Source organism: Manis pentadactyla, chromosome 12, assembly GCF_030020395.1.
Source record: "Manis pentadactyla isolate mManPen7 chromosome 12, mManPen7.hap1, whole genome shotgun sequence".
NCBI lineage: Eukaryota > Metazoa > Chordata > Mammalia > Pholidota > Manidae > Manis > Manis pentadactyla.
The window spans coordinates 56,460,847-56,485,610 of NC_080030.1; the positions used below are offsets into that span (position 1 = coordinate 56,460,847).

Here is a 24,764-nt window from a genome sequence, read left to right on the forward strand (position 1 = left end):
TTTAACTATCAACTTTAGTTTTTAAAAGTCCCCATAAAATACCAACACCAAAGAGTACAAATGGACAGACCACACACAAATTAAATGGCTTTTTAAAACGAATTGAATGTGCAAAGAAATAACACGAGTAAGGGTTTGGGGGGGTAGATTTTCAACGGATAGAAGAATGCTTTCCTCTCTTATTCACCAGTCCTTCCTGTTCATGAAATGGATTCAGTAATACTTTTCAGTAATGCTCATTGTGTTTTGGCATAAAACACTTTGTAGATGTCCATTGTGCTGTTTTTCAATAATCTTCTTAAGTGGGAAAGACACAATTACCTTCACGCTGCCCTCTACATTATGACAAGTGGGGAGAGGGCACCTAGGAGGTTCTGTACGGTGAGGGATCGTCCATTGCTACACCTACGCTTACCCTTTATTTCTTTTTTCTCCGCATTTGGACAGATCAGGAATACATTTGATTACAATTTCCATTGAGAGACTTATTCAGAAATAGTATCAAAAGAATATCAGTGAGCGAAAAATAAAAAGGGTCTGCATTTTATATGAAACTCTGATTTAAACGGTCCTAACATCAAAAAGAAAAGACAAACGCTATTCCAGTAGCCCTCCCGAAGGGAGGCAACTGCCTTTGCAGCGTGTCCTGCGCTGCAGCCACTCTCCACCCGCCGCTCAGATGTTCAGGAATCGCTGCGTCTTCAGCGTCGCTTTCTCTCTCCCTCGGCCTCCTGGCGCGGCTCTCCCTCCCTCCGTCCCTCGCTCCCTCCCTTACTCCCTCCCTCTGGCTTCTGCTCTTCCTTACTCCTTCTCTCGGCTGCTTAACTACAGCTCCCACTGGAACTTGCACAACCACGCACAGCTCTTCTCCGGCAGCCTCCAGAAGCGCATCACCTGGAGCAGCGCGGCTCGCCCAGCGCCCCCGTCGCGGAGCAGCCAGGTAGGCGGGGCGCGGGGTCGCCCTGCGCCGCTCGGCAGCCGCAGGAGCATCTCCCCGGGATCGGCCGCCTCCCGGGGTCCTGGAGCGGTGACGCCGGTGTTTCGGAGCGACGATGGAAGGAGAAAAGCCTCTGCCGGCGGCAGCTGAGAGTGGGGCGAGGTTGCAGCAGTAACCGGTGCTGCAGACTGTGGGAGTGAAGACTTGAGCCCGCTAGGTCCTCCATCCCGCTCGGTCTTCATTAACTGTCTCCAGGAGGGAAGCCGGCGGCCAGATGCACTAACCAGGCGGGGGCCACCCTGGATCTACAACTGTGAACTCCCCACTGTGGAAAATGGTAAACAAAGACATGAATGGATTCCCAGTCAAGAAATGCTCAGCCTTCCAATTTTTTAAGAAGCGGGTAAGGACAGGTTTTGTTTCTTTTGTTTTCTGCTCTTCTCTGAAATGCCTTTGCTTGCTGGGCTGAAGTGAGCCCAGGGTTTTGTTGCGGAACCCTGAATGAAAGCCCTGCTTCCGGAAGCGGTGGTCCAGCGGGATAATATACCTGCCTTGATGCAAATATGCGGGTGGCGGCGCCGGGGCAGGGTTGGGGGTAGGGCCGGGATGTCTTGAGCGTGTTGAGCTGGGAGTGGGAAATTCTCAGTCAAGCCACAAGATTACAGGCGGTTTCAAAGAGAACTGGCCAGAGTGCAATTATGGCTAGTAATATAGTCAGGGACTATGTCAGCAGGCTCTGTTTCTCTTATCTTTGAAGGGTTCAACTTTTTCCCCACCATTCATTGACTCAGTCTCAAGGGCTGCATTATCATCTTCATGTCTCAGAAGTGGCAGCTTCTGGCTTCCCAAACCCATTCAGCCAGTAACTGGCGGAGTCTCTATGGTAAAAATAGCAAAGAACTAGAATGACCTTTTACAGAAATGATGGAATCCTGTATTTCAGTCCTCTTTCAAGTTGCTTCAGTTTTGCTTGGTATGACTGCCTTTCTTGTAGGAAGAGAGCAGTGGGTGGCTTGAACTTGAGTGGTAATATGGGGTTGTGCTGCTGTACCCATTTGTTTCTTAAATTCCTTATTTTTCCATTCATAGTATTAACATTACATTGCTTGCAAGCAAGCAAAAAAAATAGGTTATTCTTTTCTGTGTGTTCCATAATAAACTCAGTTCATTGTAATAGTCACACTGGTGATCTGCGTAAATTGCAAATTTATACACAAGTGGAAGGTGAGAAATGAATGATTGTTAAGCGACTGATGACTGATACTCTTGGGGAGAGTTTCTTAAGCAACGGAAGCATCCTACAGCCCCCAGACGCCCAACCTTTTTAATTCTCTGGGGCAATTCCATCAAAATGGCTCTTGCCATTAATTCGTCCTTCCCCTCATTCAGGTCCTTTCTGTGCTGTACTTGAAACACAGTCCTTCACTTAGCCCCCCCAGCAGAACACATTGAATTACTCGCTTGGCTGGACCACCTCCCTGCACCAAATGAGCAAGCTGGGAAGGTAGGACTGGAAATAGCACATCAGGCCCAGCCAGAGATGTCAGGGCAGGTTCCCATTCGCCTTTGACTGAGTTCTCATTAGTAAAGCAAAATCTTCCCTCAAGTCCATGCGCCAAAAGATATGCATTAGCAACAAAGCAAAGCCACCTTGTCCTGGCTGCTGCTCCTGCTGCCCAAGCACCAGGCCAGGCCTCTCTGTAGTGGGGATTGCAGGCTGAATTAAAAAGCAGGTCAGAGCAACTTCTCAGAGCTACCCAATGTTTCCTAGTTGTCCCTGTAACGAAAATATTTCTTTCCAAGAAAAGAGCCCTTTGTGAATACTAATTTCCCAAGGTAAACAAATATTTTGCTAATAAAAGATGCCATAGCCTATAATTTGATACTTAAACCCTTTACTCTCTTTAAATTAATTTATTTGGTGATATGAGGAAGGGGAGTAAGGGTGATATTTTAAAACTCCTCATTCACATATCTTTAATCAATCAAATAGCTGTTACACAGATTTTTTTTAAGTTGTCTCTTATTTTCTTTGCTATTGAAATGCATTAATAAATATACTGATTTACCTCTGGTTTCTTTTGCTTCAAAGCATAATTTACCAATAACTTTCATCTGGAGCCTCAGTAGTCCTTGACTTTTGCAAAGAACTAGCCAGGGTACTGATGCTTTATCTAAGAATCTGCAGAAAAAAAAGAAGTTTACATACACCAAGATATCTGGCAACCTTCATCTGCCTTCTAACTTGGGTCCATCAGTCGTCAGATTAGGATCACAATTCTCCCCTCCTGCTCTCTTTTCTCCTCAAGGACAGATGACAAACTAAGGAGAACATGACTTTGTATCAAGTCATGGGCAGCCTCAGCAGTAAATTCCTTGATTCTTGTTTACTGGTACAGTCCACAAGTTCTCTGTTCTGAGAGTTCATTTCATTTTGTACCATGTCTTGCTTTGAGTTCTCCTCTTAGTTTGTTTTTTGATTTTTAATTATGCAACTAATGTGTAAACAAATGAGTAAAACATTAAAACTGAGATAAATCCCACCTGCTCCCAATCTTCCCAAAAGGTAACTCTCGTTACCGTGTTGTCTACTTTCCAGACCATTTCTATACTTTTACATAGATATTCATATACTAGAATGCCTTTGTTTTCAGCTAAGAATAATCTATTTTTCCTATATTCTATTGTTGAAGTTCCACACATTCCTGCATATTTTATTTTTAACCTAGCTGGACAGGCTTACAAAGTGAACCTTTGTCCTGTGCCCACATGAAACCATGAATAGATCTTGGGAAAAACCCATAGGTTTTTTAGGACTCATTAAAACGACCTGAGGTTTGAACCCAAATTGTGATTGCAGAAGGCTTAACTGGTGTGTACTATGCCTCTGAAACATTCCAAAGGAAACATAAGGACCTTACCAAAAGATGATATAGATAATCTGCCCTTTATTCATTTAAGGGAGCAAGTGTAGGCCCCATTTATTGAGCATTTCCTAGGTCCTAAATATTATGAGCCAAGGGCTTTACATATATTATCTCATGTAATCCTCAGAGTAACCCTATGAAGTAAGAAAAAATATTAAATTTAACGAAAGTGTGACTTAGAGAGATTAAACAACCAGCCCAAGGTCATGCAGCTAAAAAGTAGCAAAGCCAAAATCTAAACCTTGTTTAACCCAAAGCGCATATTCATAATCCAAATATTTTATTTCCAGTCATGCTCCCAGCCTTTTTTTCACACAACACACCCTTCCTTTTTCCCCAGGTGAAGTCTTTATACCACCACCCAATTTATCAAACCTATAAAGGAAGCCGCCTCTCATCAAAAAGCCTCTTAAAGTTCCTTTCCCACTCATAATCCGAGGACAGGCCTGCTTGTCCCCCAAATCCTTTGGATTTATGATTTAAGTCTTAAAGGCTCAACTAAATCAGCTTAATTTCATTTAGTTGAGAATTGCTAAACTAAACTCCATGATAAGAGTTCTACATTCATTAGCTATGTGTTAATGATAAGTTAGTAGTAGATGCCTATGGATTATGTTTTAGTGTTAGAGTCTACAAATTCATTGAGGATGAATGGAAAATGTCCTTTTCAATTGTGTTCTCCCAATCTGAGAGCTTTTAAAGTTACCAATTTTGCTAAAGATAATCCCTTCTCATGGATTAAGGATTCTTGCATTATGACTGAGAAAACCAACAAATGACATTTTCTTCAACTTGAGAATCCTTTTTGGAAACCCAAGAAGTATGTGAAAAAGACTGTTATAGCCATAATTACCTTTTGTGGAATTTCAGAGGCTATCTAGCTGTATAGAATCTTGGATTTGGAACGAGCATTAGAAATGCTCTCATTGACCTCCCTTGTTTTAAAGATGAGGAAATTGAGTGCCTGGGAGGAGAATCTCCTATACCAGCTAGAATGGAGCTAAGTCACCCCTTACATGTAGGGTTTTTACCTCCAGATCTAGTGTGTTTTCCTTTTCATTATGGTAATGAGTTCACTGCTTCATATCTCATTCATTCATTTTTTTTTAACAGAGTAGGAACGAAATCTAGTTATGTGACACCTCTGTCTTAGGATTTCATGATTTTGTGCATTTGAACACTTCCTTGTATTGTCCTTGAATAACAGTAAACTATACAATAATTATCACATATAGCACTAATATTGTTGGGCACTGTTCTAAGAGGCTTAAATGTATTGCATACTTAAATTCCCAAACACAAAAATCCTAAGGTAGATACTATTGTTATCCCGATTTCACAGATGAGAAAGCGAGGTGGAAGGAGGTAGAGGAATTTGCTCTAAATCACACGGCTAGTTAGTGACAGAGGCAGGCTCTGGATGAAAGCGCCTGGTTCCAGAGGCCTTGGCCCTAGCCACTGGACATCCCGCCTGCTGTGAAGTTATCCGCGGTGGTCAGAGGAGGAGTGAAAAGGTATGACTGCCCTAGCTTCCTCCTTGCTCTTAAAATGATGGGGAACAAAGCAAAAGTTTTCGACCTGGTTATGATGTTCCCTCCAGCAGAGCTGAGAAATGAAATTAAGCTCCTCTGACATGGTTATTCACCACAGCTGTTCCATGAACGGCATCCCTTTACATTTTATTTCCCTTTACTGCCCTATTATGCTTGCTTAAGCATCTGAGTTGGAATACTAACCAGGGTCCTTTCTTATGTGAAACCCTTAATGTCTCTCAGAGGGCTAGCTTTTATTGAGTGTTTATTAAGGGTCAGGCACTGTTCAAAACACTTTACTTGTGTAATCCTCATAATCTCCCCATTTGCCCATTTTTTAGCCAAGGAAACTGAGGGTCAGAGAGGTTAAGTAATGGGTCCAAGGTCACAGTGGTAGGAAGTCGTGTGCCCAGAGTTCAGCGCAGGCAGTCAGCTTTCATGCCCCCAGCCTTTCCATCTGCGTTACTGGGGTACACTGCCACCATGCCACCTGCTAGCACTACTGCAGGGGCCTCTCCTCTGGACACCACCTGGAGGACGACCCGAAGGATTATATGGGGTGCTGGCCACACCTGCAGAGAGTTAAAGTTCCTGAATGACTCCTGAGGGCAGTAGGAATGCTTGCCAGCCCATCAGAAGTCTTAGATTTCTCCAGTGATATTTGATTATACTTCCTGGAACCATGGAGCAGACTCCAGTGGCTCCTACTGTGCTTTCTGCAAAAGTAGCTAAACTCTGAGCCATCTGAGCCCCCCTCCGTGTGCCCCAGCAGCACCACACATGGCCCAGCTCACAGTATTAGGACTATTTACTCATTTGTAGCTCCCGCAGGGCCAGAAGGGCCTTAAGGACGGGGGAACTGTTACCTCATTCACTATGTCCCCTACTTGTCAAACCTTATTTGTTAAATGAAAAAAATGAATGAATGAATTTTTGTGTTAACTTGTCCCTAAGTCCTTGTCTCATCCCCTCCTCCCCATTCTTCTTTCTTGAAATAGATTAATGGCTTGGGAATCTAACACATTTCAGTTCTCTCAATGTTTGGATATGAATTTTGTATATATGAAGACTGAAAACTAACTTAAGTCTGGTTCAAGTTGGCCCCACCTTTAATAGCTGGCAGGTATTTAAGGAAGCTGGACCTCGGCTTGCTGGCTGATCCAGGGCCCAAACCACAGCTTCTTTTCTGTAATGCTTTCCCTGTCAGGCCAAACATGACAGATGTAGTAATGATTCACTAATCTCTCTTTATTTTATATTAATATAAATCACTGACTTCAATACTCTACTGTATTTACCTTATATATTCCCCTTACTTAGAATCCTAAATAGCTCTTTCCAGTTATTGTTTTTCCTCATTTTCAATGTAGTCTTAGGAGTCACTGAATGTGAGGAAAAGATTGGACTCAAGGTGCCTTTTCCACCTCGACTCCTAAGTTTTAGAGGGTTGGGACCGGAGCAGGCGCAAGTCCGGCTGGCCAAGCTGGGCTGCGCTGGGCAGTGCCTATTAGGATGCAGGTGAGGAGCCGTTCTCAAGTAGTAAACACTTTGTCATCCCAGAAGCTCTCCAGAAAGTGCCATGACAGTTGGGCTCTCACTCTGCTCCAGCGCTAAGGAAATATTTTGAAAGGAAAATGAAGCAGAATTCCTTGAAAGTTCCATGTTTTGAAGAACAGGTGCAAAAGTGCTGGTGCCACTTCTAACACATGAGCAAGAAGTATTCTGAGCTCACCCATATTTTATGGCCTATAAATGCTTAACAAGATAAAGCAAAGCTCAAATGGGGGTGGGGTACCATTGAAACACATGTCCCTGGTTGGAGATTCCTGATTATAAATGTGCGTAAGAGAAAGAACTGTAAGGAATTGGATCAATAGAAAAGTTTAATTAGTAATTTAGGTCACGCTAAAGATAGTTCATGAGAGGAAATATCATGGAGGCATAGTTTTACAGTGTGATTTGCTTTTTAATGCCAGTTAATTTTTTAGAAGCAAGACCAGAAAGTTAGATGGTAAATGTCAACATTCTTAACACTGGCACATAAGGAGATCCTGACTTACCAGTGGGATGCTGTTTGCTGCCTGCTTCTTAGAGCCTTAGTACCCAGCTCTTTGGATTGCCTGAGTGTGAGTTCCTTAGCTCCTCACCCTAACGGGGATAAGGACCTTTATCCTTTCATGGGATTTAGGAAAGTTAAGTTTGCAGGGCTTGAAGTGACAGCATGCACAGTGTCTCTGGAGACCCGCGTCCTTCCTCCTGGGAAATTGCTCTGGCCCATAGTCTCAGTGCGTCCTCCTGGCCCAGAAATGAGAAGGCAGTTGAGGTCCTTGGTCTTAGGGCAAGCTAGCAAGGGGCCAGATTTCCCTGGCAGTACAGGGAGGCTGGCCAATTTGAAAAGGTTCTGTGTGGAAGAAGCAAAGGAGGCGGGAAGAGGACAGCAGGAGGGCAGACAGCAGGGCGAGGGAGGCGCGGCCTTGGCTCCGCAGCCACTGTGCCAGCATTTGGAGAGATTAGTGCTCTAGTTTATTTACACCTATTTCTTTGCAGCATCCTAAAATGATTTCCTACGTATTTACAAATGAAAATCTTGGCTGTAACTAGGGCGGTAGGAGAATCTTCCTCTAGGTAGTGCAAGATGCCAAAATATTACTCTAATTGCTTCCCAGAGCCTGCTGTGACATGTTTCTGGCAAGAGTCCACTTAGCTATTTTTATAGCGCTGGGGTCACCTTGGTCTCTTCCCCCTTCCTGGGTCAGGGCATTCACCCAAGAAGGCATTTGCCTGGAGAACTGGCTGGCCATATCCCTTCTTCCTCTCTTCTCTTCTCCTTCTTTCCTCCTCCTCTTTCTGCCTCTCTCTCTCTCTCTCTCTCTCTCTCTCTCTTTGTCTCTCCCTCTCTCCCTCATCTTGTCTCTGGAGGAAAAGCTCACATCAAGGCAAAAGAGAGAGAAGTCTGAGGTGAAATGCTCCTAGACTTGTACCCCATAGGAAACCGAGAACTCATGTTCCTCTAACCCAGTAATTTCAGGAATGCCTTGTTATCTGTGGGTCTGTTAGAGTGAGCTCAGCCGCTGTGGACAACCCTGACAGATCAAAGACTTCAGTTTCTGGAAAGAGCAAGGTGAAAAGGGTTCCGAAGTAGGGTCCTCAAGTTGTTGCAGGACCAACATGAAAATATGTCAAGGGAAAAAAAAAAAAAGTTAATAGTTTGAGAATTAAAAACAAGTAAGAATATGTACTTTGAATTCTTATTAGTGGCAAATACAATCTTTTACATAGAATGATCTTTCTGAAATTTGACCGAATTTCCTTTGAATCCTGAATCTTCTAAACCAGTATTAATTTGGGTAATAGTATAGAAAAAATTATGGGAAAGAAAACTAAGTAAATAGCTTCCTGAGTGGTTAAAAAGATTGGAGAAAGGCTAAATATCAAAGGAGTAGAAAGGTGTATTAAAACAAAGACATTAAAAATGAACTTTCTCTACAGTCTCATACAGTTACTCTCAAAGATAGAACATAAAATCTCTGAGGGCAGAGAACTTGTCTATCTTTCTCATAGTTCTGAGTACCTGGTGCATAATAGACACTCAATAATATAGGTTTAAAATGGGTCAATAAAAGCAAATTGCTGTGCTTCCAGTAGTTCCATTGGTTATTCCAGCAAATGAAAACAAGGAAAGATTAAGAGCTAATGCATTAATAAGTTAATACACTCTAAAGCAGGTAATGAAAGGATATTTTTGTTTGATTAGGTTTGTTAGAAACCAGATGTGAGCAATAAGGTCTAAACTGGGTTCTATTTTGATGATTCATTTGGCATTTTTATGATACTGGATGTAAATAATTTTTTAAAACATCCTTGTCACAAGTTGGAGGTCTTGATTTATGAATATTTTATATCTCATATCAATTTTTCTATAAAAGATATGAATACATATCATTAACAAGAAAAGACTAATGTAAATATTAACGGTTTACTGAAGAACATGTTTAGTGGAATTATAAAGCTTAAGGAGTTAAGAGATATCAGAGACAGCTATGGCACTTAATTCACGTAAGCAAATTCCAGAGTTCTGCTTACCCACTTCTTTGGGTGAGCAGTGAGAAGATCTTCTAAAAACGAACTGATTTTCATAAGAACATGGAGTTTGTACTAGTTTGCTAAGATTTGCCATACAAAGTCCCACAAGCTGGGTGGCTTAAACAACAGAAATGTATTGTCTCCCAGTCCCGAGGCTGGACGTCTGAGACCCAGGTGTGGGCGGGGCTTCCTTCTGAGGGCTGTGAGGGAGAATCTGCTCCTGGCCTCTTCCTGGGCTTATAGATGGCCGTTTTCTCCTGTATCTTTACATCATCTTCTCTCTGTACGTATCTGTCCAAATTTCCCTTTCTTATAAGGACATTAGCCATCTTAGATTAAAGCCCACCTCATTTTAAATGGAATACCTCCATAAAGACCCTATCAACAAGTAAGTTCCCATCCTAAGGCTCTGGGATTAGGTCTTTAATATATGAGTTTGGTGGGGGGCTAGGGAGGTGCAAAACACAATTCAATCCATGACAGGCTTTTCCTTACTATTCAAGCTTCATTTCTGTCTGAAGTGGAGCATCTCCAACAGGATGGACTCTAAGGTAGAAGATTTTACTTTGTTAAATGTACTAGTAAGTCCTGGAAACACTTTGCAGAAAATGTATAACACTGGAGAGTGTCAGGTGAGACAGGTTTGGTAGGCAAGAATATGTTAAGAAATAAAATGATGGTAATGTCATAGAAGTGGGAAGGGAATAGCAGTTGAAAAAAAATGCTGCTAAAGGTTATGTAATAAAGCTTTAGGCACTAGATGGCTGGTGGGATGTCTAATACAGCACTTAAGAACTTACAGCTAAATAATAAGGATCTGTAAATTAATTTCTCCGAAGAACATCAATGTAATTGCTTTTGCTTTGAACCATTTGACCTCAAAGATTAAATGATACGTAGTAAGAACTAGGACCTGGCACTTAATGTAACCAGGGCCTTAGTTATCAGCTTTAGCAATGCAGTCATATCTAATTTATTTGACTATTAGTCAACTTTTACATAAAAGGGCCCACACCTTCTTACACTGTGGCTAATAAGATAGTGAAACCATTGCTAATAATTAGTCTTCTAGTACAAAATGAGTGTATTAAATCAGGAGTTTGAGTAACCTTCAGACCTAATCTCAATCAGATAGAATTTCAGATAATTTCCTCTGACACCTTGACAATTAGCTCTTGTATTATGCATTTCATTCTTTTCCAAAAATCAGAGCAATAAAGACTTCTAAAAATGCCTTTCTTCCTAAAGTCATTATCCTTCAAACAACAGATTCAGAATTAGTATTGAAACAACCACCCACCACTCCTTTTTTTTCTTTTTTTTGGTATTTTCATTATTCATGACTGATGTGAATTAGCACCTCCATATGTCAGTCAGGCATTAGGGTATGGGCAAATAAGAAATTATACTTTCCTTCACTCTCTCCATCCTATCCCATCCCCAGGAACTTGGATCACACCTTGCTGTTACACAAGCTTTATAGCTTCCTGTACTTTTGTTATGGTATCTGTCAATGTGTAATCACACACATTGGTGTAGCTACTTAACTGATATTCTTAACTAATTAATGTCTTCCTGGACTATGATTTCTATGAGAGTAGGGACCCTCTCTCTCATTTGCTTACAATTATACCCTCAGAGCTTAGCTCCTGGAGGGGTCTCAATAATTCTTTATTGAAACAAATAAAAAGGAAATTATGAAATTCTGATCTAAGAGGGAGAGGAGAGAGGAATTAATCCAAAAACCCACATAGAAATAAAAAGTCCTTTACATTTTATTCTGTTCTGTTTCAAACAGAGGCATATGTTAAGACTCTGGGACATATTTGTATTCTAAATGACATCTCTTTTAAGGCCATTGTCCCTTCTATCATTTACCATTCCCTGTGAAGAGATCCAAACAGTAAAGTGCTCTTACAATTTAGCAATAGACCTTTGCTGGAGGAAATCCTGTTTAGCACGATACAATCCCCCAGGGTTGCTTCAGCTGCCAGGAAACTCAAAGCTCAGTTTAAAGGTAAATTTCAGCGAACAAATTAGACAAATGTTTAGAAAGAACTTCCCAGTTGCAGAATTTAGTTTTAATGTTGTGTTTTTATTTTAACCCTCTTGTTATGTGTAGCTCATTGTAAGTTGCCTCACATGTTTTTAATAAGATAGAAAGCATGTGATACTAATGCATTACTCTGTGATAAACAGCACACACAGAAGAAATGTAGTTCTAAAATATGAAGTGCTTCTCTACTGGTTTTTCATCTTGAAAATGCTTGTCTCAGACCAGATGAAAGGAAGCCTTGAATCAGAGCTCCCTTTTAAACTGTAGGTTTATTATCTCAGAGATACACCATAAACCACCTGGACTCAAAGTAAAACTATAGGAATGTGTTCTGCTCGTCCCACTAAAATATAGTCTAATTAGATCCAACCATGTTAAATTTATGTTATCTATTTCTACATAACAAAATGCCCAAAGCTTAGTGATCAGAACAACCACTTTTTAAACTTTTGCTCATGAGTCTGTGGATTAGGAATTCAGGTTGACTCATTAAGATGGTTCTGCTCCATGACATGGGCTGGGTCGTTCCACATCTAGCGCGTGGCTAAGCTGGGCCAGAAAATCCAAGTCTGGTACCTCACTGCTGCTCTGTTGACCTCTTTCTCTCTCCATGTAGCTTGCGCTTCCTCATGACATCATGGTCTTAAGATAGTCAGACTTCTTAGAGGGCTGCTGACTTCTAAGTGGATAGACTTCAAGGAGCAGCGGAAGCTGCAGCTGTCCTAAGGCCCAGCCTTGGAGATTGTACAGTGTCACTTCTACTGCATTTGATTTGTCGAAACAGTCTCAGGGCCAGCTCACATTCAAGAGCAGGAGAAATAAATGCCATCTTTCAATGCCAAGCGTGGCAAAATGAAATCATTGAATGTTTCTATTCCACTAAAACTCATGTAATTGTTCTGATTATATCCAACTGTACTGAATTTATCAATATCCTTTTTTAATCAAAAGATTTTCATTTATACTCAAAAAGCAGAAATCCCAAACCCTTATAGGAGAAGGATATTTAAGGCTCCTAATATGGGATCAGACAAACCCAGCTGGACTCTTAACTACATTCCTTATAAGCTTTGTAACATTGGGTAAGCTGTGTAATGTTCTAAATCTATTTATATGTAAAATGAGTTTAATAAGAACATTTATTTGATAGAGCTTCATAGAACTTCGCAAAACTGTTGCAAGGATTAAATGATATAATTTATGTAAAATATTTAGCCTAAGTGCCTCGTACATTCTTAGCATTCAAAACATATTAGATATCATCAAGACAGACCTCAGAATTACGGTCTACCTTTCTAGCCTTCCTTTTTATACTTTTTGTCATGGTATAACTTGTGATTTTACTCATGAGTCCACTTGTAGACATGCTGCTATGGAACCTCTTTGCTTTTGGATTTTATTGATTAAAGGACAGTTCTCAAAAGACCTCTGCGTGGTCTGCAAGTTCACACTTTTATTGAATTAGTTGTTTCCAGAAGCTCAGGAACTAGTAAACATAATTAACTTATCTTCTAAAGATATTTGTCCCTAGAGCAACTGTAATGGTCTGGCTTCATTGACAAAATGGCATTTCATCTGCACAGGATCTCATTAAATCAAGTAACACTAAATGACTCTGCTTTTTTAGTTACATGTGCATAAAGCACCGAGGGAGGAACAAGTACCCAGACCCCTATGTCCAACATATAATCAGCCATTGATGAGAGTCTATCTGAATTTAATGCCAAGTTTTGTTTTCTCATCTACTTTGCACTGCCCAGTCAAGACTTGAAATCCACTTGAAATTCCACATCATGAGTTTTGTTTAAAATCCTTTTATTGCTCCACTTTCATGAAAATACTCCTTATGGAAGGTTCGAAAACTTGTGTTGCAAGGCATTTCATCCCTCTGTTTTCCTTAACTCTTAAGATCAAACGCTTTGGTTTTGTATTTCTTTTGTCATACGGACACATATCCATCTTCACCTTGACTTGCCTTTCTCAGCCTGCCTCCCGTGGGGTCACTCCCCCCATAAAGACTCAGCTGTGGTTTCTGTGACACAGCCCTGTCCAGGTTCTCCTCCCACCTCGGGGCTATTCCTTCCAGGCTCCTCCTGCTCTGTCCTGCCTCTACTACGAAGTGGCTCGGCCTCAAACCTTGAGTAACTAGCCTCGCTCCCTCTCACCATCTCATTCTTTTTCCCTCTGGTTCTCCATCTTTCTTTCTTTCCCATGTCTTTTCTCTCCTCTCCATTCCTCTTCCCCATCAACACACAAGTTCATTCATTCCTGAGCTTTATAAACAATCCCTATATCCCCCTTAAATGTATCATTTCTCTGAATGTCAGATCCCTATTTCCACTTGTCTACTTAATATTCCCATTGAAATGTCTCATAGACACCTTGGACTAATCATGTTCAAAATGAACTCTCAATTTTCCTTCCTACCTAATTTGTTTCCTTCTCCGTTTATCCTCATCTCAGTAAACAAAACTGCCATCTACTAATCTGTCACAGCCAGAAACCCAGCAATTACTCCTTCTTTCCTTCCAACGTCGATGCAATTCACTGACATATCCTATTGAGTTTACCTCTGAAACAAATTTTTTTAAACATCCCCCTCTCTTTAGCTCCAGGGGCTTGGTGCAAGCCGTCACCTTCTTTCAGACTCTTAAATAAAGTCTTCTACTCTTCTCTCCATGTCTCCTTTGTCCCGCCTTTCTCCTCCTTGACTTTCCCATGAAGAGATTACAGCACTTTAGACAGATTAATAGCTTTTCCACAGTAGTGAGTTTTTCCTGAGGAAACAGGACATGACAGAAGAACTTGCTCAGAGTCACAGGGAGAAGGTGCAAAGGACATTAAAAGCCAGGTTCCTTCTTTGTGGCAATAAACTCCTTTATTCTCTTTAGACATTGACTACTTTGTTTGTTTACACTTTGATAGACTACTATGTTTTGTTTCTCTCCTCTTGATTTACTTTCTGTTTCTTGAATGAAAGAAGCACTTCATTTTGTGAAGAATTGAGATCTTCAGGCCCTCTTGAAAACAGCTGATGCTAATATGCTTTACTTTAAACCATGTTATTTATCCCCACCTGCCTCAGGGCAAAAAAAAAAACTTCACAGGGGTTAGAAAAGGGTCTAGAGGCTCCAAAACCCTGTCAGAAGGAAATGGCCTAATTCTTTATTTGAAACTAGAATAAATAGACATATTCAAACAGTGAGTATTTCCAGATTGGAAATTTTTTTTCCGGACTGGGAATCTTTTTTTGTTTGTTTGTTTGTTTTAAGTGATTTGCTAGGCCAGAGAAGAATAATAATAATGTTGGGACCATAGTGCTTTGCTGTCTGCCGGCTGTCTGGATAGACTTCAGTGTCCTCAATACTCGGGACATATCAGCATACTTGCCTTACATTGCACTCCTTGCCATAACTCTCCACCTCTACTTATTATCTCTGGAATGAACTGGGCCTCCATCTCTTCATTCTTCTGTTCCTCCTGAAAGGTCCTGCTTTGCTAACCCCTCACCCTTATGCCTCAGTTAGCTAAAGTCTGCATATTTTTCCATAGCCAGCTGTAGTTTCATGTGATCCAGGATGCTTACCCAGCTACTATGAATTGCATGGATTGTTTTCTTCAAAATGTCTCTTCGACTCTTTGTAAATACTGACTTTTAGTAATAATTACCCTTTATTGGCTGGTTCTAATATACTTAACATTTTTATAGCACTTAACTTGGAAAATGTTAGATGATTTTTTTTCTCCCTTGTGTTTCACAATTCAGGAATGCAGGTTTTCTTGCTTTACCAGCAAGGAGACTGGGCATCAAAAAGGTTAAGTAACTTCCCTCATGGTCACACAGATAGGAAGGCCCACATCAATTGATAACGTGGGCGATTCTCTCTACATTATATCACAACACTTCTCTGGCAACTGCTATGGTTTTTCACTGGCTTTCTGTGCTCACCATCTATTACAGTAGGAATTTCAGAAAGTGGAAATGGGGTTTTCGGTTTTCCTGCTAGCCTTGTCAGATTCTGTGGTCTAGGAGTGAAAGGAAAGCCCCTTTTGTCAGTTCTCCCTTCTGAGCAGCAGCGGGCTCCTGCTTCCATTCACTTTCTCAGAGTCTGTACTGCCATTGCCCTAGCTCAGATCACCTTCATCCTCTCCTGGAGAACTGCCACTACTTCCTAACTGGCCTCACGCTGCTAGTCTTGCACCAAACTGCAGTCTGGGAAAGCTTTCTAAAACACAAATTGCAGCTTGATAACCCTGTGCTTAAAATATTTCAATGGCTCATCATACATCTCAAAATAAAGTCCTAATTATTTAGTACTACATATAAAGCTTACTAAGATGGGGCCCTTGTTACCTCTCATGCCCCCCATCTCTTTTGCCTTCTCCTTATTCCTCATCCTTGTCCATAGAATGCTGTTCTCCAAACATGCTGAATAGCTTACCTCTTTCCCAGTTGCACAGTTCTGCAGTGGTCCAAGGGCCCTGAGCCCTGGGGAGAGAGATGTCTGTGGGTGGAATTCAGGAATTTAGATGGAAAAAATTACATGTTTATTTTCATTAACCTCTAATGGAAATTTAGTATTTCATCCAATAATGAATGTAGCCAACAACCACAGTGGTACGACCAGGCAATTTTGTCACTAAAAGAAATCACAGATATTTTCATATCATGTGGCAGTTATTGAAGGTCTCACAATATATCATGAATGCTTATCATTACTGAGAAATTTGTCATAGTCATTTAGCTCTCATCCAGACCTTGTTATCTAATATATTAACAAAGAACCCCATATAGTATTAAGAGTATTTACAGACTACTAAATTTTTAAAAATATTTTGCTAACTGCAGTTTAATTCATTGCCTTTGTAATCCTACATATTTTACTTTATTTGTTAAAACTTATTTTAGGTAGGGGTCTGTAACCTTCACCACACTGTCAAAAGGGTTCTAGGCTCAAAAAATGTCAAGAGCACCTATTCCATTTCCTTAGACTGTTCTTCAGACCTTGAATGATACACTCTTGTCCTGAACAACAAACACGCATCCCTCAGAGCTTGGTTGAAAGATACCCCTGCAAGTCCTGTTCCCTGACCCTCCAAGACCGGGAGCACCTCCTGTCTGTTTCCTTAACAGTGAACTTTCCTCAGTTCTAACTGATTTCATTACAGTATGATTACCTTTCACTCATGTCACTCAAGTACAGGCACGAGCTCTTGGAAGCCAGCCCTGTGGCTTTGTCCCTGTTGTATCCACAGTGTGTGTGTTCAGTAGTCCCCTGTTCAGTGTGGACTGTTGCCCCATTGCAGCACTGTGGCCCATCCTGAATCATTCACTTATAAATATTGAGATCTACAGGTCCCGGAGGCTTCCTGCACTGGAAAGAGAGCAGAGAATACCAGAAAGATCTACCTGCCCTGGATGTTCACATTCTCGAGGAGTGAGCCAATCAATAAACAAAATGTTTGAAAAGTAAAACATCACTCCAGTCACAACAGGACAAACCCTGTGCAATTCCACTTACATGAGGTACCCAGAGTATTCCAATTGAAAGGGGCAGAAAGGAGAATGGTGGTTGCCAGGGCCTGGGGGGAAGGGGAAATGAGGAATTATGCTTAATGGGTACAGAGTTTCAGTTTGAGAAGATTCAAAAGTTATGGAGATGGATGGTACTGATGGTTGCACAACAATGTGAATGTACTGAATTGCATACTTAAATATGGTTAAAATGGTAAATGTATTTATGTGTATCGTATTATGTCTAATATGTGTATTTTATATAATGCAAAAAAAGTAAATCATACTATATTAGATGAGAAATGTGCTGAAGAAAAATAAAGATGGGAAGGGACAATAGGGAGGGCTGAGAGGTAAGAGGTTAGGGTAGACCTCACTGACACAGGATTGTGTGCCTGCTTTTGTTCAGGCCTGACCTACATGCACAGCCACGTGTTTGCAAGATTCAGAAAGACCTAAATCTTCCTTCTGACTGTGAATGGGTACAAAAGTAGAGCTTTTACAATGTGTGTTACTAAATTCCCAAGAACTGGATGCCTTTCATTACCCTAGCACCTCCAGGAAAAAGTGTATAGTCAATGAGTGAAAATCTCAAGAGGACTATTGGCATCTCAAATAATTACCCAGACCTACCGTTTATCTTTCCTTGTCCACATTTCAGTTTGACATAAACATTTCTCTGCCATGCATCATTAAAGAATTATGAGACCACTTGAGGAAGGGAAGATGACTAGGTTTTGAAAATCAGATAATTATATCTGATTTATATCCTCAGTGTCTTGATAAATCACTGTCATATCCATGCTTCCTTGAGTTTGGCCTTACACTCTTTACTTTTCTTAACTCACAAAAATAATCAATGTGGATCCCAAGTCTAATTGTAATCTTTTAATAAGTGGTCTGACTTCTGTTCTTTTTGACATTAAAATACAAGTTTTTACTAAAGTAAATGTATCAAATCTTGAGGTTTAAAGATTTGACATCAAAGTTTGATCTACACACTACAAAAACAACTGATTATAAAGTGAAACCTCAATTCAATTAAGGCTGTTTGGACTTTGCAGTGTCAACCATACAGCCTAGCTGGATTTTTTTTTTTTAATGTTAGTTCAACCAATAAATAAACAGATCTTCTAATACTCTTGTTTGCCTTTAACCTCAAAGGTCCACCATTCAGAGACACTATGGCCAGCAAAGCTTCATGAAATACTATGTCTAATATTCTTTTGCAATGTTATTTTAGTTAGTTGTAACTATTTAAAATTTTTTAATTTACAAATCTTTCTCAATGAAAAGCTAATACTTTTTTTTTTTTGAGAAGGCATCTCTCATATTATTGATCAAATGGTTGTTAACAACAATAAAATTCTGTATAGGGGACTCAATGCACAATCATTAATCCACCCCAAGCCTAGTTCTCAACAGTCTCCAATCTTCTGAAGCATAACGAATAAGTTCTTACATGGTGAACAAATTCTTACATAGTGAATAAGTTCTTACATGGTGAATAGTACAAGGGCAGTCATCACAGAAACTTTTGGTGTTGATCACGCATTCTGAACTATAAACAATCAGGTCAAATATGAATATTCGTTTGATTTTTATACTTGATTTATATGTGAATCCCACATTTCTCCCTTATTATTATTGTTATTATTATTATTATTATTTTTAATAAAATGCTGAAGTGGTAGGTAGATGCAAGATAAAAGTAGAAAACATAGTTTAGTGCTGTAAGAGGGGAAATGTAGATGATCAGGTGTGTGCCTGTAGACTAAGTATTAATCCAAGCTAGACAAGGGCAACAAAACATCCACGGATGCAGAAGATTTCTCTCAAAACGGGGGGTGGGGTTCTAAGCCTCACCTCTGTTGATCCCCGATTTCTCACCTGATGGCCCCCCTGCGACTGTGCCTGTCTTAGGTTGTTCCTCCCTTGAGGAATCTTACCCGTCTCTGGCTAACCAGTCATCTTCCGGGGCCATACAGGGAAATGTTAAGTTGGTAAGTGAGAGAGAAGCCATATTGTTTGAAAAGGTTAGCTTTTTACTTCTTTGCAGATTTATGCCCTGTGGCTTCTATGCCCAGCATTTGTCTTGAGGTATCTTTACCACTTGGAAGAATTATGATACTTGGTAATTTCGTTATGAGGCACGAATTCTACTTAAGGGTTGTAATTAGGAAGGAAGAAGAAAAGCTATAGAAGTAGCAGACAGAAGAAAACATGGGAAGATTGATTATTTCTTTGACATATCTTCTTGTAGAGTAACATAAGCATGTATAGGTTTTAAACTACTAATTAAATTGCACACACACATTAACATAATAGGAATACAGCTACATAACCAAAGCAGACCTACAATTACCAGCCATCTCCAGTGAAACCAAGAAAACCAGTTAGGCACCTAGGCATTTGTGAAAACTTATCAATGATATGATGGATATTGTCTAACTGTATTTGAATAGTTTGAGAAAAATCAGACAAATTAAAACAACACATTCCTGGGAACTATTCACATCCCATATGTTCTTTTAACAGTAGATAGTCTGTAGTCGCAAGATTTTGGAGCACTGCAACTTGCACTTCTCCTAATTCTTGGTTGAGTTCCGACAGTATAGATCCAGTCAAATTTGTTGTTTTACTGTATGCACAGGCCAGCTTAAATATCTCCTTCTTCATTCCCATGGCAAGTCCAGGAACCGGTGGGATGAATGCAGCTACAACTACAACAGTGCCAGGATCTTTGTTGAAGTTTTTTGATGTTCATCTTCTGGAATGACTCTTCCAGAGAATGTTGATGTTGGAAGTTCTTCTTCATATCGTATCTTAATTCGTTTTCTGGGTAGCCAAATTAGGCTTTGATCCTCTGTATATACACAAACAGACCCTTTGCTCACACTTTGATATGCCCTTTATATCATTGTGAAGAACTTAGTGGAGATCACCACACAAGAACTGCTTTTTTTTAAGAGAAAGCAATATTATCAGAAAAATGTACTTCCATAGCTGATCATCTGACACCCTTTAAATGATCAAAATTAAGGATACTTAAAGCATGCTTTAATTGTTGATTTATAGTTAGTTTTATCCTATCAGGGAGTAATCCCCTGAAAAGGTAAGACTTTTACTGCTTACCTAACATGTAGATTGCCAGAATTTAAATCTTTGAAAATTAAAAAATAGTATCTCTTCACCTTCTGAGACAGTCAAAAAAATATGTAGTTTAGCTGAGAACAAAGCTTACAAATAAGTGAGCTATCTAATCATGAAGATAACATATGACTTAGAGAATAAATTTCTGTGGCCATGGTGCTGCCATTTAATTTCCTTCTTTTGGTCTTTTTTTATTCTATCAAATGGGAATCCTTTGATATTTGGATCATTGTAAATATGTACTGGTAGTACTTCTAACATTCTTAGAAAATGGAAATACTTAAGTAATTGCTAAATCGGAACCTTTGACTGAATGCATGACCATGTCAGTGTTTTAAGGTTAGTTATGCTGTGTCAAAAACTTTTTAAAGCCACTTCTTTTATAATTCAAATGCATTTTGGCATTTGATATTAATTCAAATTTCATCATTTTGCCTGCTTTTTGTATCTGCTAAATTTAATGTTTATAACACGACCCCTTGTCCTGTAACATAATCTATTCCTGGGTTTCATTTTCATAACAAAATCCATTTGTGCAGAGTAATGAACTGTAAAGTTTAATTAAAGGAAAGTAACTTACCTGAATCTCACTTTCTTCATCTATAAAATGGCAGAAGTTCTTTTCACCCCTAAGAGTGTACAATTTCTGCAAAATTACTTGCTTTTTTGGTGTAATTTGTGACTAATGCATATACCCACCACTCTCCTATAGTACAGGACCCTATGAATTCTCATCTGGAATCTTTCAAAAGGTTCCTAATACGGCTCTCCACCACTTATCTTTCCTCACTCCAAGCCATTCCACACATGGCTGACCTGCAGATAAGCATTTAATATGTAAGTGACAGGTATAGAACTGGCTTGCTCGTAGAATTCATTACAAATCCTTAAGCTAGCCCCCAAAGTCCTCTGTCGCAGTATCCCAACAGAACCTTTCCCACCTCCCCATCTTCTTCGCTGCATGTCCCCTACAGTTATTCATGTGCTCAAATGTATTTCCTAAGGACTGTTTGCTGAGCACTATGCTAGGTGCTACAAGCCAAATGATGAGCTAATCCAGGTAAATTCCAGGTGTGCAGAAATGGGAAGGTAATGAGAGATGGCAAACAGGCTGTCTTGCTGGAGCAGATAGCCTGAAAGTATGTGTAAGTTTGGAGAGTAAAAAACTGGATAGGACCTCATAGACCACCTTAAGGAGTTGTGTCATTATCTTAAGCATGTGGAGAAACTCCCTCTACTGAACAGAGCTGCAATTCCCCACAACTCTTCCTCAAGCTGATGCACTTACAGTTCCTTTAGCATGAACTGCACTCTGTATCTCTCCATTTCATAACCATTATTTAGAAGACCAATTTCAAACACTGTCTCCTCCATGGAAAATTTCCTCCTTTCCTTAAGTCAAATGGAGCTTATCATTTATGTCTTTATCTCTTCCAAGGACTAAACCTCTAGGGCTCAATATGGTAGCCACTCGCTACATACAGAGCACCTGAAATGTGGCAAGTCTGAATTGAGATGTGCTGTAAGTATAAAGTACATACCAGAAGCTAAAGGTTTAGTATGAAAAAAATGAATATAAAGTACCTCATTTATAATTTTATTGATTAAATTTTTTAATTTTAATTTTTAATTTTTTTCAATGTTACTGATTACATTTTGTAATGATAATATTTTGGGTTAAATATATTGGGTTAAATTATTGAAGTTCACGTCATCTTGCTTTCTACGTCATTTAATGTGGCTAGTGGAACATTTAAATTACGTATGTGATTCACATTGCATTTCTTTTGAAAAGCACTCTTCCAGACTCTACATTTCCTGCATAGTGAATGTTTATTCAATTATACATCTGTTTATCCCCCTAAGAAACACACTAGCTTTTCCCTAGTAAAGACTCAGTAAATATTGTTGAAATTCATTGCCATTCTTAAAGGGTTTTTAAAAAGGATTTTGCAATTTTAGTGTACTACCTACTTTCCATCTGAAATGTGGAGCCACAACTCCACAGTGAAACTAATGGGTGTGGGATGTAGACACATTTTTCCCTAGGCCCCCCTAAGAAGGCTAATGTACGGGACATGTGGTGTGACCATGGAAACACAATGAGCCATGACTGCTGATTCAGAAGGTTTCTCTGTTTCCAAAACAAGAACTTTTATTGCAGTGCGTGGAAGGAACACTAGGACAAGAGGATCCTGTGGTTTCTCACTGTATCTGTGGAAAAAATCTGAGGTTAAGGTTTAAATTAAATTGACATTAAAAAAGGGCCTTTGTAGTCTCCATGTGTGTTTTAACATCTGTTGCTATAGCTAAACTGACACTGATCATTATGAGTAATGGTTTATGAGCAATGGAATAAAATGTGGTTTCCTGCATATGGACATTTTCTAGTGTTGACTTGGTCTTCTTGGATGATGAGACATAGACCAAGGAAAATTATTAAGAGCATAGAAGACATACATAATGCAGAGAACAAGTTAGGATACCAAGCAATTTGGGTTTGAGAAAAGGTATTGAGGACTTCCCAGTATCACATGTCATCTTATGGATTGCTCTGTTTGCACCACTTCTGGTTTAGAGTAATCCTCATGGTTCTTAGAGGCTCCTCCATGGTGACCACATACACACTTTCCTTTTTGTTAAGGGACCTTTGAGGATGAACAAATGTACTTTTCATCATAAAATGGTTGGAACACATCTTTGCTAATTAGAAAACCTGATTTCAGTCATACACATTTTATACCAGGGAAAGATGCTTAGTTTTAGATGTCTTCTCTCCAGACTTGTTCTGCACCATTCTCTCATAGGAGCCTTCTGGTTCAACCAGACTTATCTCTTCATTATTTCTTGAAATGCCTGCTGTTTATCCATGCTTATCCATCCTCAACTTTCATCCTGCTGCTCCCCAACGGTTCTCTCTGAATGTCTTATAGTCATATTCCCCTCAAAACCCCATCAGATTGAAGAGTAGGTATGGAAAGAATTCACATACTAAATCCTCTCACAGGGCAACAGCAGCCTATGTCGGGCTGCCTCCAAGCTTAGTTCGGATCAATTGATTGTTGCCAGTGTGACAAAGTCACATTATTGGTTTCTCCTCAGAAGGAGCAGAGGTGTGGCAGACACCCAGAACTAATAAACTCTTCTCTAATGTACAGTGTGTTATAGTTATTTATGTAAATGTTCTTTCTGTTTATTCCTGAGCTCAAAGAACTTGTGTTAGAAATAATTTATTTAATTATGTCAAGCATAGTGCACATGACAGGTGCTAGGATACAAATGTGTTTGAATATTTGTTGCTGAGGTCAAGCACACTCTGTGGAGAGGCAGCAGGAGGGAGTAGCTAGGACCAGGAAAGGAGTTGGACTTGGATTCTGCCTCCTAACTGCTATGTGACTCTAGGCAAGAAAGCAACTTCTCTGAGCCTCAATATTTTTCACATATAAAATGGTGATGATATTGACCTTGTCAGGTATTATGCGTAAGTGATAAATACACAGTGCCTGAGACACAATAGGCCTTCAATAATAGAAAGCTGCTTTTAGTGTTTTGGGACATTATTGCTGGAATCATTGATAGAAATTTGACTTCATTTTACTGAAGTAAGCGTCCTTATTCTTTTGAGTACTGAACATTTATGAGTCTAGAATTGGGGAGAAACATCAAACTCAGGTTCTGTGACTTTGGATATTTCATCACTCACAAATTACTCTGTTAAACATAGTCGTTGGTAATGTTTGGCACCAAAAATCCAGTGAAAACTGAGCAAAACAACCTCTCAGTCAATCATTTGGATTTTAGTATATTTGATAGCCAGTGTGACTGTCTCATGGCAAATTGGTGAGCCTTTAATAATATTGTACATTTGTATAAGCCTGTACAGTTCACAGAGTGTTTTCACAAATGTTATCAATCCTCCTGTAACTGTTCTGTCCTGTAGGTAGGCATCTGATGATGATGATAATGATGATGATTCGGAAAGAGCACAGTAACATCACCCGGGAGGAAGAGAGGTTGCATATGTAAGAAAGCCCGCTCCAAGGAGACCCGGGTTCTTAGTTCTAATCCTCCATCTGGAATGAAAGGAGGAAAGTAAGAAACTGAGATTAATTAGGTGAATATTATCCCCCCATTTAATCTGGTGTTTGCAATAGCTCTGCCAGTGAAAGGGTATCTCTACTTGGTAAATGAGGATGTTGAAGCTGAGGGTTTGGTAACATGAGCAAGGTTATAGCAAGTATTCCAGCCAGAACTCAAATCCCAGTCTGCCAAATGCCAGTGCTCATGTTCTTGTCACTATAACCAAGGTGTGCCTGTTTTGACTTGGGCAAGTTTTTAACTTAATTAGCCTTCATTTTCCCCATTCTCAGAAAAGCCTAAGTGATCCCCCAGGGTCCTGGAACCTGTGGCCTGCTGTCCTCTCTGGCAGGCCAGCTTTTAGCCTTGATAATCTGTAGACAGCCCTTGAGGCCTCTTAGTTTCCCTTCCTTAGCATTTTATCCATTAGAGTCAGTCCTAGGTCAGGTAAAGTAGGAGACACCCTTGTCTTCAGAAAATTGCT

General features: G+C 39.9%; 1 protein-coding gene across 2 annotated transcripts in view; it reads left to right on the forward strand.

The window, feature by feature from the left end:
- Window positions 1-1,080: 1,080 nt before the first annotated feature.
- SGK1 (serum/glucocorticoid regulated kinase 1) overlaps window positions 1,081-24,764 on the forward strand; it is a 104,746-nt gene continuing 81,062 nt past the window's right edge. For both annotated transcript variants that reach the window (XM_036903734.2, XM_036903735.2), the window contains exon 1: window positions 1,081-1,340. In XM_036903734.2, the coding sequence (XP_036759629.1) occupies window positions 1,272-1,340 (69 nt within the window). In that variant the 5' untranslated portion in view covers window positions 1,081-1,271. The remainder of the gene's footprint in view (window positions 1,341-24,764) is intronic.